The sequence below is a fragment of the Zosterops lateralis genome (assembly GCF_965231275.1).
Source record: "Zosterops lateralis genome assembly, chromosome: 8".
In the NCBI taxonomy this organism is placed as follows: Eukaryota; Metazoa; Chordata; class Aves; order Passeriformes; family Zosteropidae; genus Zosterops; species Zosterops lateralis.
This window is the reverse complement of record NC_139768.1, coordinates 32,377,562-32,390,523: the sequence shown is the minus strand read 5'-3', so window position 1 is coordinate 32,390,523 and position 12,962 is coordinate 32,377,562. Positions and strand designations below refer to the sequence as shown.

The 12,962-nt window shown below is 51.3% G+C and overlaps 2 protein-coding genes across 3 annotated transcripts; one reads left to right on the top strand and one right to left on the bottom strand.

Moving 5' to 3' along the window:
- Positions 1-117: 117 nt before the first annotated feature.
- On the bottom strand, positions 118-2,831 carry DNAJC9 (DnaJ heat shock protein family (Hsp40) member C9; the record flags this gene model as incomplete). Its single annotated transcript, XM_083865912.1, has 5 exons — positions 118-609; positions 1,025-1,108; positions 1,792-2,046; positions 2,168-2,305; positions 2,652-2,831. The coding sequence occupies 5 exons, from the start codon at positions 2,829-2,831 to the stop codon at positions 478-480; spliced, it is 789 nt and encodes a 262-aa protein (XP_083722038.1). The 3' UTR covers positions 118-477.
- A 327-nt stretch (positions 2,832-3,158) lies between these two features.
- CWF19L1 (CWF19 like cell cycle control factor 1) lies at positions 3,159-12,912 on the top strand (the record flags this gene model as incomplete). 2 transcript variants are annotated; one of them, XM_083866682.1, is made up of 15 exons in its annotated part: positions 3,159-3,195; positions 4,269-4,550; positions 4,685-4,769; positions 5,200-5,278; positions 5,716-5,817; positions 6,620-6,834; positions 7,550-7,668; positions 7,837-7,921; positions 8,444-8,584; positions 9,431-9,542; positions 10,242-10,321; positions 11,154-11,363; positions 11,748-11,867; positions 12,577-12,674; positions 12,768-12,912. In XM_083866682.1, exons 2-15 carry the CDS (start codon positions 4,528-4,530, stop codon positions 12,910-12,912), a joined length of 1,614 nt encoding a protein of 537 aa, XP_083722808.1. In that variant the 5' UTR covers positions 3,159-3,195; positions 4,269-4,527. The 2 variants fall into 2 exon arrangements, with proteins under 2 accessions (XP_083722808.1, XP_083722809.1); XM_083866683.1 differs by lacking the exon at positions 3,159-3,195 and having other exon boundaries at positions 4,254-4,550.
- Positions 12,913-12,962: the final 50 nt, after the last annotated feature.

The following is a 12,962-nucleotide window of genomic DNA, read 5'->3' as shown; positions in this document are numbered from 1 at the left end:
AATGATCCTCCCTGGAAGTCTGCAGGATTTACTTGACTGCAATCAGAAGAATCAATACAATTGGCTTGTTTTAAATAGCTTATTTAGAAAACATACAGAGAACTGAGGAAGCAAAACTCTGAAAAAAACCCCACCTTCTTGTTTATTAAATCTGCAATTTTCCAAACTATCTTTACAAAACTACTGGAATATCTAAAAAAGACCTGTTGAGCTGATGTGCAAAGACCTTTAGAAATAGCAGGAGGTTTGTTACAGAAGAAACGTGTGAATAGCACACAGGCATCTCAACAGTAGAGCACCCAAAGGGTTGGAGGCAGTAGCCCAGGAATGCCTTGTCTTCCCTGTTCAGCTTGCATTCCGTGTCATGCCTCCCACTTACAGCCAGTCAGTGCACACAGTCCAAAACAAGAGCCCGGAAAACAGCCGAAATTCTCCCAAATCCGTGTTTCCCTACAAAGTGAAACCTGGTATTTCAGTCTACGCTGTTCCTTCTGCCTTTCTTTTCTTGGCTGAGCTCTTCTTTCCTCCTTTCTTAGTGCTGTTCCCGTACTTTGCTTCCAGCTGGGCGAAGAAGTTATCCATTTGCTTTTCCCGATCTCTGCTTCGGCTCTGGGGAGGGGGAAAAGAACACCAGCCAAGCTCAAACCTTTCCTAACTTCCCAATACAGGTAATCCTATTGAAGTTTGTTAGCTACACAAAATCTTGGACTATATTAAACAGCAAATACAGCTACAGAAAGTTTAGTATCATCATTAAAACTCCCTGTGAAACTGCCTAAAATGAGAAATTATTGCATAAGTACTCCAAGTATTTAACTCTTGTAATTTTTTAAAAAAACACAGGTAATAAAATCCATACTTTACTCTGATTCTAATTAAATTAAAGCACATAGGTAACATTAAAGCCAGGTTTTAACCTCAGGTATTCAGATGAGTTGCAAGAATCCAAAATCAAAGATGCTCAGGGAAAACACAATTATAAGCCAGTAACAAAGTTATCTGCAACAAACAGAAGCAGCCTTACTTTTATCAGCGCTTGCAAGTCATTTTCTCCACCAAGGCCCAGGTCATCTAGAGTCTTTTTTGCTTCTTTAGCTTCTTTTTCTGCCTAAAAGTGCAAACAAGATTTTTTTAAAGTATTTTGCATGTTATCTGACCAAGTCTTACAGGAGTTACCAAATGCTTTTTTGGGCATCTGTGAACAATTTCCCTTTGCAGGGAAATGCAAAGGCTTTCCAAGTTTGGCCACAGATAACGAGTCAGGCAAGGGAAGCCCATTCTGGTTCCACCATTTAGCAGAGCAGGAAGTTCTTCTGCTCTTTCACAAAGCTGAATGTGATGTTTGTCCTTGTCCCTGTTGCCACACCCTTTTTTTTTTTTTTTGTCTTGGTAGATACTACATTAACTTAAAGGTTGCTCTGATGTGCATATAATATTTTACAAAGTGTCCAAAAGTTCACAAGAGTCCATTACGGCCAGAGCAGTTTCACATCTGCCAGAAGTCAAACAAAATGTATTTTCACCACTTGCTTGTTTTTTTTAACTCTAGCAACTCACAGCTTTGTAGATAAATGCAGGGACATGCTAAACTGTAATACTTGTGTATAATAAGGAAATAAAAAATTAGAAACGACTTTCACACTGATTGGGGTGGGAGATGATGACCACAGGTGACCAGATGTGAGCAGCAAGGTGTGTAACCCAGCAGACCTGTGACAAACACCTCGGGAGCAGTGTCACTTATTTCTACCAAGGGAAAAAGGTTATGGTAACCAACTGCTGCAAACATACCCGCTTTCTTCTGGACATCATCTTCTGCTTCGACTCCTTTACAAACGCCTTGAAGGACGGGAGCTCCCCGGAGTCGATGGCTTGCTCGATCATTTCCCGTATCCTGGGCTCATCTGTGTAGTCCGCACACATCACGGACTCCATGATCCGGTCCATGTCTCCCTTGAAGTTCAGGTACGCCGCCTTCACATCGGCCAGCTCTTCTGCCGAGTTTTTGTAGCTCTTGTGGAAGTCTTCGATGTCCTTCATGGTGACCTGGAGCAAAGAGGTGATGCTTTGTGAGTTACGGGACATACTCACCAGGAGGATTTAAGAGAAAACACATAAAACCGGACAGCGCAGGTTCTTCTGTCTCCCAGCCCCATCCCGCTCTCACCTTGAAGAGCAGCTGCCAGTACTGCAGCCAGTCCTGCCCGTCCTGCAGCGCCTCGGCGTCCTCGTCCACCATGCCCGTCTCATCGTACACTACGCGCTGCTTCTCGTCGCTCAACACGGCGTACACCTTGCCCAGGATCTGCGGGACACAGCGGTGCCCGGGAGGTCACTCGGGGAGCCGTCACCTAGGGGGCACTGGGCTGGGCAGTCAGGGTCGGGGTCGGTCCCCCGGGGGATGGTCAGTGGGGTGGTCACTCAGGGTCAGTGATCAGGGACAGCGGATCAGTCACTCAGGGGAAAAAGGGCCAGTCACTTGTGGGGTGGTGGGTCGGTCACTCGGCGGGCTGGTCACCCGGGAGGCGGTGGGTCGGTCTTACTCGGGGCCGCCATCGCCTCCCTCCCTCCCTCCCTCCCTCCCTCCCTCCCTCCCTCCCTTCCTCTCTCTCTTTGTCCCTACGTCCCTTTCTCCCTCCGTCTGTGCTCACCTGGAAGCGGCGGGTGGCCTCCTCCTTCTTCTCGGGCGGGACGCGGTCGGGGTGCAGGCGCAGCGAGGCGCGGTGGTAGCCGCGGCGGATCTCCTGCGGGGACGCGCCGCGCCGCACGCCCAGCACGCCGTACAGGTCCGCCGTGCCGAAGGCGGCCTCGCACTGCTGCGGCAGCGCCATCCCGGCCCGCCGCCACCGACGCCACACCGGCCTTCCCGCGCCCGGGCTGCTCCTCCGCGGCTGCGCCGGGCGGGAAGAGCCCGCGGGGGCAGCTGAGGGGCGGTGCTGGGGCGGAGAGGAGGCGGGGGAGGAGCCGCCATGATGAGCGGAGGCTGAGGGGCGGTGCCGCTGAGGGGAGGCGGTGACGATGCGGCGGCAGCAGCGCCGATGAGACAATGCGGGGGTGCGGCCATGTTGGGGACAGGCTGAGGGGCGGCGCCGCTGTGGGGAGGAGGAGGATCGGCCATGTTGGGGGCAGGATGAAGGGCGGTGCCGACGAGGGGAGGAGGCGATTGTGCGGCTGTGGCGCCGGTGGGGGGATGGGGTGAGCGTGCGGCGGCGGCGCTGAAGGTTGGTGGCGTGCCGGCCATGTCGGAGGGAAGCTGAGCGGCGGGTCCTTTGAGAGGCGGTGGTGGCTGTGGGGCGGCCCCCTCTCCGCCCCTTGGAGACCTTGGGATGGCGGGGAATTCTTCGTCGGGTGGCGTCCATGGCCCGCTGGAGCTGATGGGGTTGGGCCGGGAGCGAGGCAGGAGCGGGGCGCACCCCGGCCCGTCAGGGCGCGTTGGGGTGTCCTCGCTGTTTCTGTGACCCGCCGGAGCCGCCGCTGAGCGCGGCCTCCTGCCCGCGACCGCCGCGTGCACTTTGCTCCAGTTACCATCAGAAAATAAAGGGACTCCTCGCCTTCCCACTTCCCGCCGGTAAACAACCGGCTTTGCTGGCTTTTGGGAGTGATGAGGCCCTGGCACGGGTGCCCAGAGCAGCTGTGGCTGCCCCTGGATCCCTGGCAGTGTCCAAGGCCAGGCTGGACAGGACTTGGAGCAGCCTGGGATAGTGGAAGGTGTCCCTGCCCATGGCAGGGGCTGGGCTTTGAGGGTCACTTCCTACCCAAGCCATTCCATGATTCTTTTGTGGTTCATGCAGGCCAGGTGAGATGCAGAAAATAAAAGTTACTACATTTCTCGGGCTTATTGTTGCAATGTGAAATGGTTCAGTCCCAATACGGCAGAAGGAACAAACCCCAGCGGCACCAACTCAGATTTCAGCTCCTGGTTACAGAATTCAGATGGCAACATTGTAAAACCTTAATAAAATATATATACACATTTAATTTAAAAATAACCTATAAAATCTATTTGTAAGGTATTGTTTATTTACAAGGCGTTATTATAATAAAAATGTTAAATACTGGAGAGCTTGGCTGGTATTTACAGCCTGATTAAGTGCTTGTTTTGGTACATCGAAATACAGTATTTACGTATATTAACGTATATAATGAACTTTATAATAATCACTGCAGGTGACTATTTATCGGTGTAAATACTCACCTGCAGTGATTATTTCAGTCACTTCTGAGACAACGATCCCTCCCTTACCTGATCACCTCTTCTACTTCTTCAGGGTCTTTCCAAATCTAGTGCCAAGACTGACTGGAGCACTAACACACACAGGATAAAGACAACACGCATAGGGAATATCCGCGATTCCCTGCCGACGCCGGTGTTTAAACTTCCCGGCCATTCCAGCCCGTTTTGTCAGGCTTCGGGCCCCGCCCACCCGGCCACCGGCGGAGCGCTTTGAGCGGCGCACTGGGATCTGGCGGAGCGCTTTGAGCGGCGCACCCGGAAGTGGCGGGAGGTTCAGGTCGAGCATCTTCGTGATGGCGGCGGCACCGCTGCGCGTGTGAGTGGGACGGGACGGGACGGGACGGGACGGGACGGGACGGGACGGGGGTAGGGCCTGCTGAGGCTGCGGTGGGGCTGGGACTGGGCCGGACCGTGTCTTGTCGGCCGCTCTTACCGCGCGGTGTCTCGCAGGCTGGCGTGTGGCGACGTGGAGGGGCGGCTGGAGGCGATCTTCGGACGGGTCCGCGCCATCCAGGCCAAGAGCGGCCGCTTCGACGTAAGGCTCGTGGGGCTTTTGGGGGAAGGTGCACGGGGTGCCGCTGCCGCGGGGTTCCCATTCCCGTCCCCAGACGGCCGAGGCCGGAGCCAGCCCGGGGCGGGTTCCCTGTGCGGGAGGTGTGCCGGCGGGGCTCGGGTGGGTGTTGCTGTCCCGTCTCCCCGCGGCAGCGACCCTCCTCTTTCTGCTCGCTGTGAGAAGGGGTTTGCAGCCCCTCAGTTCTCCCTGTCCAGCACAAATGATTGGGAGGAGCCGCGATCTTTGCACAGAAGGTGGGAGAGCAGCGGCTATCCTTTTAAACCCGTTGATGTTGTGTTTAAGACAGATAAACACAGGAATATCTTCAGTAAACCAAATTTTGCTGAAGTGGTGCAAGCAAAGCCTTTGTCTATGGTGAAATGGCAACTCCTGCTTTATCCGGTGTTTTTAGATGCTTCTATGCGTCGGGAATTTCTTTGGCTCTACTTCTGAGGCAGAATGGACTGAGTACCGCTCAGGGGCCAAGAAAGGTAAGGAGGGAGGGCGGTGGCACCTGGGGGCTGCACTGCTGCGCAGCCCACCTTGGAGGTGAGGAGCCACGGCTGGGCACTGTGGGGTTAGAGCAGTTTATACTCCAGCAGGGAAACCCCACACAGGAGGGAAGGATGGGTTTGTTTGGAGCACCCCTGGCTTTAGGGCTGTGCATCATTTTGGGGCTAATCTTACAGAGGCAGGAGAGGGCCATGTGAGTGGAGCAGAGGTTGTTCACCACCTGCAGCTGTGGGAGTGCCAGGCTGGGCACTCACTCTGCAGGAAAGTTTCTTCTTCTTCCGGGAGCTTCTTGCTCCCAAAGTGTGCTGGAGGGTCTGACTGGATGGGGTTTCCTGCTGTGGTTCCTGGGCAATGTGGGCTGGGGCTAGTGCATTGGAATTAAAGCTCACTGAGTGCATGAGGTTTTCTCCCTCAGCTCCAATCCCAACCTTCGTGCTTGGTGCTAACAACCAGGACACCCTGAGCTATTTCCCGGATGTCAGTGGCTGTGAGTTGGCTGAGAACATCACTTACCTGGGTAAGGCTGCAGGGCATTTGGAGTCAGGGAGTTCCCTTTGCCTGCTGGGGCTTTCATGAACATTCTCACATCTTCCCACTTTAACACCTTCCTTTTTCTGGGAGTTTTAATTGGCATTTTTTATCCTGTGGCTCAAACTGGAGTTGAACTTGATGTCAGTATCATCTGTGTAAAATGTGAAAGAAAACCCTGCTTTCTTGATTCGTTCTTTTTTTCATTTCTCTGATACTGAACTTGCTAACCAGGAGGAATAGTGGTTGCAAGAGCTGTTCTTTGAGGGAATCTTATTCCCAGATTATGCCTGTCTCTGTCTGAAAAGGTTTTAATATGATTTTGCTCTGTGACTGCACTGGAGTAGCAGAGGTAACAAGTGAAGTGTAGCAAAGCTAAAAGGAAAATCCATTTTTTTTCCAGAATTGCCACCAGGCCAAAAATATAACAAAGTAGAGGCACTTGGCTTTTTTTCACTGAGACTTCATATTGCTATGGATGAGTTTTTGGGAAGCAAGGTGGCAGGGGAGAGAGGGGAAAGGCTGAGACTTGTCTGCAGAGCTCCAGTGTGGGCAGGGTCGGGTTTGATCCGTGGCACCACGCAATGCCTTTGCTCTGGGCACAGAAAATGAGCTGCCTGTGAGGATGGCTGCAGTGTCAGGGAATCAGGACTGCTGCTGCCCGGTCCCGGGGCTGTTCCCTGCCCGGTCCCGGGGGCGTTCCCTGCCCGGTCCCGGGGGCGTTCCCTGGCCCGTCCCAAGGGGGTTCCCTGGCCTCCCTCCAGCTCAGAGCTCTGTGTGTGTCCCTGCAGGGCGCAGGGGTGTGTACAGCGGCTGCTCGGGGCTGCAGATCGCCTACCTGAGCGGCACCGAGGCGCAGCAGCAGCCGGGGCCCGCCCACAGCTTCAGCGCCAAGGATGTGGCCGAGCTGAAAACCTCCCTGCTGTCCACCCCAAACTTCAGGGGCGTGGATATACTGCTGACATCCCCCTGGCCCAGAGACGTGGGGACTTACGCCAACAGCGCAGTGAGTATTCTGTTCCTGGAGGTTTCACTGAGGGTTCCCTTCCTGCTTCCTCTGCCAGTTCACCCTCTCTGGGTGCTAGAGAAAGCTGGGTGTAAAGACAGGGAGAGCAGAGGTTCTGGTTCTTGAGAGAAGAAAGACTGAAGGGAGGGGGATTTGTGAGACTTCGGGGCATTTTATCTGTCCTCGCCACTTTTTAAGTGGTTTGGTGTTTATTTCCTGAAGTCAGGTGGTCTGGTTTTTCTTCAGTCTGGATTTTGAGGGTGTTGTTTCATTTGTGTCCAGTTTTGTTGTGTTAATGTTCCTCAGCAGAAGTGATTTTCAGATTATTTGAAACCTGTCTGGATAGCAAGGCCATACACATGGCAAAAGAACATTTTTTGCTTTCTCTCAGTTCTTTCCAACATCTTAAAAGAGATAAAATCCTCAGTTTAAATGCCTGAGGAACTTTCCCTCACAGCATAATAACCAACCCTGCTGCCATTGGAGGTTGTAGAGAAACAAATTGTTGGGATATTCTGGCTTAGAAAGAAAAATCAAATCTCAGGAGTTCCCATGGGCATTCTCTGTAGTTGTTTAATGTGTTATTCTATGTTTGACTTCCCTTGGCATGAATTTCCTGGGAATGTAGTCACTTGGGTATACAGAGAAGTGTATTAAACCTTTCTTTTCCCTGCTCTTTGAGAGGTTTAAATAAAGGTTGATTTCTGTTTTGCAGGGAGAAATAGATACCAAGAAGTGTGGCTCCAAGTTAGTATCAGACCTAGCTGCAAGTCTCAAACCAAGGTACCATTTTGCTGCCCTGGAGAAGGCCTATTATGAAAGACTTCCTTACAGGTTTGTAGAATCATGTGAAATCTCAATTATTTTCAAGTAAGGGTTCAGTTTTTAAGGAACACAGGAAGGTTGATGTTCTGTCTAAGTATTTTCATAGCAGACAGGGGTTCTCTCACTGTCCTTTCAATACTTTATGTGCCAGTACAGCCAGGCTTTGCTTCCTTACAGGAATCATATGGTGCTACAGGAGACCCCACAGCATGTCACCAGGTTTATTGCACTTGCTGATGTTGGCAATACAAGCAAGAAAAAGGTACTGACACCTTTGAATCTTTCTTCTTTTCTCAAGTACGATGATAGGGCAGTGAGACCAGTTAGAAGACAACATCAGGCACTTAAAAGCTTGGCAGCTTGGCTGAAGTGGAGATATCTGTCTCACTTGAGTAATAGGTACCACTTGCCTGTTACGTCAGAAGGGTAAGGGGTGCACAAACCACTGAAAATAACTAATTTCTGGCATGAGGTTTTTAACTTGTTTCTTTTCTCCCTTAAGAAAGTTATGGAATACTGGTTGATAGTTAAGGATGCACTGGATCCAGGCCTGATAACAAAAAAGGCTGGAAAGAAGGCCTGGAAATGGGCAGGGATCAAGGATACACTCCATAAACTCCTGATCTCTGGCAGAGGGGGTGTATTTTTCCATGCCCTGCCTTGGCACAAACACTGATCTGCTGAGTGGTGTGGAATGTTCTGGGGTGTGTTAATTTGTGGGTGATCTCCTCAGAGGTGCAGCTGTGGCAGGAGCTGTTTTCCCCTGACCCTGTGCTTGTTGCAGTACCTCTACGCCTTCAGCATCGTGCCCATGAGCTCCATGGACCCTGCAGAGCTGGTGAAGCAGCCTCAGGACGTCACTGAAAATCCCTACAGGAAACTGAGGAAGGAAGCTCCCAAGAGCAAAGCCCCACACTCTGCAGAGGTACTGCCCTGTGCTCCTCCACCTGTGCGGTCCTGGTTCACTCTCAGTGCTCACAGCACTGCTTGGCTTTCCCTTTGGGATATCTCTGTCCAAAACTCTGCTGTGGAGACAGGCTGGGAGAGCTGGGGGTGTTCAGCCTGGAGAAGAGAAGGCTCCAGGAAGAGCTTATTGTGGCCTTTCACCTCTTAGAAGAGGACTGTAAGAAAGATGGGGAGAGAGTTTTTTCCTCTTCAGCATTAAAGCCTTCTAAATGGTATTTGACATAACTCAGTCAAATGTTTTCAACCTCTGGTGAGTCTGTGACAGGTTAACATTTATTAAGAAATAAAGCCATTCTTTTGGCACTGGCTGGCAAATGAAAAGATTTGAATAATCCATAAAATCAGGCAATTCTGAATGTTCAGCATAAGACTGAATAGGAGAGCATAATGATATGGGGCAACTTACCCAGAAGTTTTCTCCTGACTGAAGCAGGCATAGTTGGCTGCATTACTAGGAGAACAGGTCATTTTGTTCCAAGATACTCAGAAGGCTTTTCTTCCTGGAAAGGGTGGTCAAACCTTGTCAGGGGCTGCCCAGGGAGGTTTGGAGTGCCCATGGCTGGAGGTGTCCAAGGAAGGGCTGGGGGTGGCACTCAGTGCTCTGGGCTGGGGACAAGGTGGGCATTGGGCACAGCTGGGACTCCCTGGGCTGGGAGGGATTTTCCAACCTCAAGATTCTGTGATATTGATGCTTTTCAAAAGTGGTTCACAGCTCTTCATGAAAAATCAAATTCTTGTATATCCTGTCACTTTCTGTGATGCATTTCTAACTGAACATCCTGTTCATTTTTCATTTCCTAAACAGGAAGAACCAGCTTGTCAGTTTTTCTTTGACTTGAACAAGCATCAGGGAAAGAAACGTCCCTCAGAGGGGAAAGAGAGAGGGGACTCCCAGCCTAAGCAGGCCAAGAAACCCCGTAAGTGTGAGGATGCTTTTTCCTGAGCTCTTCCCTCGAGGCACTGAATGAACTACGTCACTCCAAGTTGTTCCTCAAGCTGTTGAGCTGTTGGTGTCAGCTGGCCGGAGAGCTCAGTCACTGCCAGCTGCTGGGGGAATGCAGGAGAGTGAAGAGTCCCTTGTTTCCAAGGGAGCATAGGCTCCAGTAGGTGAAAGAAGGGTCAAGAGTGTGGTTTCAAAGCTCTTTGGGTCCATGGTGGTTGTGCTGATGGCATTTACCCTCTGAACCAGTTCCAAGAATCTCAGCTCAGGTATCACAGTTTGGATGTGAATTCAGGTGTTTTGGGTGTGATGGATAGGCCAGAACTGACAAGTGTGTTTGACAGCATCTGCCCTTGTCTTTACCTGTGCAGCAATTTTACCTCATTTTGATTTGTTTGCTTAAATTTGCTGGTGTTTTCTTATTAGTGAGCTGCAGCTACTAACTCCTGGAACTACTAAATCCCTCCTTCATTAGCTTAGAGCATTCCAGGAGAATGGCAGTCAGCAGGGTGTGACTGCCACCAGCTCCTCTCTTGCTGGAATTTCCCTGGCCAGAGCTGGGTTCTTCTGACACCTTCAGCACTTCGTAACTGGGAAGGGTGGCTGGAAAATACCAGGTTGTCTGTGCTCTGACAAATATCTCTTCTGCTAATCCTTGTTTTCTTTCCCAACAAAGCTCAGCCCACAGGGCCCTGCTGGTTCTGCCTGGCCAGCCCAGAGGTGGAGAAGCACTTGGTTGTCAGTATTGGCACACATGTAAGTACCTGCAGCACGGGCTTTGCTAGGTCAGAGTCATAGTAAGACATGGCAAAACAAAGTACCAATCTACAATTTAAAATTTAAAACAAACAAACTTTATTTGTACCTGGCTCTTGGGTTTGCTTTCAGTTTCTTTGCATCTCCTCTACAAACACATGAACTCTTAAAAAGCAAAGTGTGGCCCAGTTTTGTTCCAGCAGCAGAGCTGGATTCCAGTGCCAGGACACTTTTTGCTCTGCCAGCCCTCTGTTACCATCTGGCCAAACTTTCCCAGCTGGAAGTGAGCTGGAACCTGCTTTGGCAGCAGGATGCACCAGTGCCTGATCTCTCTGGGGTGGCTGGTTACAGTTTAGTTCTATAGAGATAAAGAAGGCGGCATATCCAAGATGTTGACTTTGAAGCTCGGTCCATCATTGTTGTATGCACTTTGCTTAAAGTTACTGTTCCTGTATAGCATAGTCCACTTACAGGGAGAGGTTTGTCCACAGGCTTAGTTTGAAGTTTTAAGTGGATTTTTGTGTCAGAATAAGAAATTCCTGCCTCAGTGGTAAAGTTCACTCAGCAGCTTCCCTGCAGACAAGGCATTCTCTGGTATTCAAAATATACTAATTTTTTGTCTTTTGGCAGTCCCTTTGTCTCTTTTCTCATTCTTCTAGTTATTAATAAAATTGTATAAAAATAAATCCAAATAAAATAGCTAATAAACAATTCCTAATAAGCAACATAGAAGACTCTCCTGTTCCTGAGGCTGGGGGCTACTCAGATTGAGTAGTCAGAGAGTAAATTCCTGCAGCACAGTGAGTAACTGGTGTGTGTTGTTTCACTCTAGTGCTACCTTGCCCTGGCTAAAGGGGGTTTGTCACCTGACCACGTCCTGATTTTGCCAATTGGGCACTATCAGTCAGTGGTGGACTTGTCTTCAGAGGTGCTGGAAGAAGTGACCAAGTACAAGGCTGCCCTAAAGGAATTTTTCAGAAGCAAGGGAAAGAGATATGTCCTATTTGAAAGGAACTATAGGAGTCAGCATCTGCAGCTACAGGTATGGTTTGGAGTCACCCTGGGAAAACAAACTTGCAGTGAATACAAACTTCAGATGAATTGAAAGAATAATTTTGGGGTTTATCGTGGTGGTTGCTGTCTGTGGCAGGTCTGTAAGTGGAGCAGAGCTGTATCAGAACTACCACAGAGATGAGAAAGGAGAGGGCAGTGCTGAGAACTTTGAAGCTTTGAGTTTTCAGCGCTCTGTCCAGCTCCTACAGGAAAAAATGTCTCATAAGTTTAAGCCTGTAGAGATGGGTGCTCACCTGTCTTGTGTGATGAGGCTGAGCTGTACTGAGGGGCTCACGAGCTCCAGTGATGGATTGATGGCTTCCTGCAAATGGATTGTCTCGTCTTCTTTTATGGAAATGTCCTCCCTCTCCAGGTGATTCCTGTCCCTCTGGACCTCTGTACTTCTGAAGACATCAAGGAGGCCTTTATTGCCCAAGCACAGGAGCAGCAGATCGAGCTGTTGGAAATCCCAGAGCACTCGGATATTGCACAAGTATGGGGCCAGATGTGACCTCTTCACTTCCTTTTATCTTCCCTAAGCTGCTGTTTCCCTCTGAGGTCACTCTGTGGGGTGGGGTTAAGCTGTGGGAGGCAGAACCTCATGGACTTGATTTGGGGATGTGCCAGAGGTGTTCTGCTCTGGGAGAAGTTCCCATGAACAACAGGTGATTTCTCAGCTGAGGAATGTGAGCGTGGCCTCATCCTCCAAAAACGTGCTGTACTAGGTCAGGGTGACCCAGATGAGGTTAGGAATGACCAGACCTGCCTGGGTTCTCATTTAGTCACTCATGGCAGAATTAAGCCTCCCATGGAAGGTATTGTTTGACATCAGGCACTGACCTCAGGCAGCTTGTGGGGTTATTTTTCTAAGTTTCCTCCCAGGAGAGAGGACCATGGCACAGGGACAGATGGGTCCCCAGCCCCTGAGCTGGCAGGGAGGAGGGTCTGCCTGTCACCTGGTAGCTCTTCTCAGAGCCAGTGTCTCTTCCCACCTTTTTTCACAAGAAGGGTGATTAGACACTGGAAGGGGCTGCCTGGGGAGGTGGTGGAGTCACCATCCCTGGAGGTGTTTAGGGTACAGACTGGACGTGGCCTTTAGAGCCATGGTCTAGTTAACAAGGTGGTGGCGTGCTGGACTCGCTGGTCTCGGAGGCGTTTTCCAGCCAAGCTGATTGTGCGGTTCTGTGATTCCCAACGCGCAGGTGGCTCAGCCGGGCACGCCGTACTTCTACGTGGAGCTGGACTCGGGGGAGAAGCTCTTCCACCGCATCCGCGGCCGCTTCCCGCTGCAGTTCGGCAGGTGCGTGCCGGCCCCGCATCGGCGTGACGTCGCGGTGACGTCGCTATGACGTCGCGGTGACGTCGCAGTGACGCCATGACGCTGTTCTTGCAGGGAGGTGCTGGCCAGCGAGGCGCTGCTGGCGCAGCCGGAGCGCGCGGACTGGCGGCAGTGCGCCGCCCAGCGGCCCGAGGAGGCGGCGCAGGCCCGCGCCTTTCGCCGCGAGTTCGAGCCCTTCGACTTCTCCCTCCGGGACTGAGGCGGCGCTGCCGGCGGCGGCCCCGGGCGGGCGCGGGCGGCGCCGGGCGG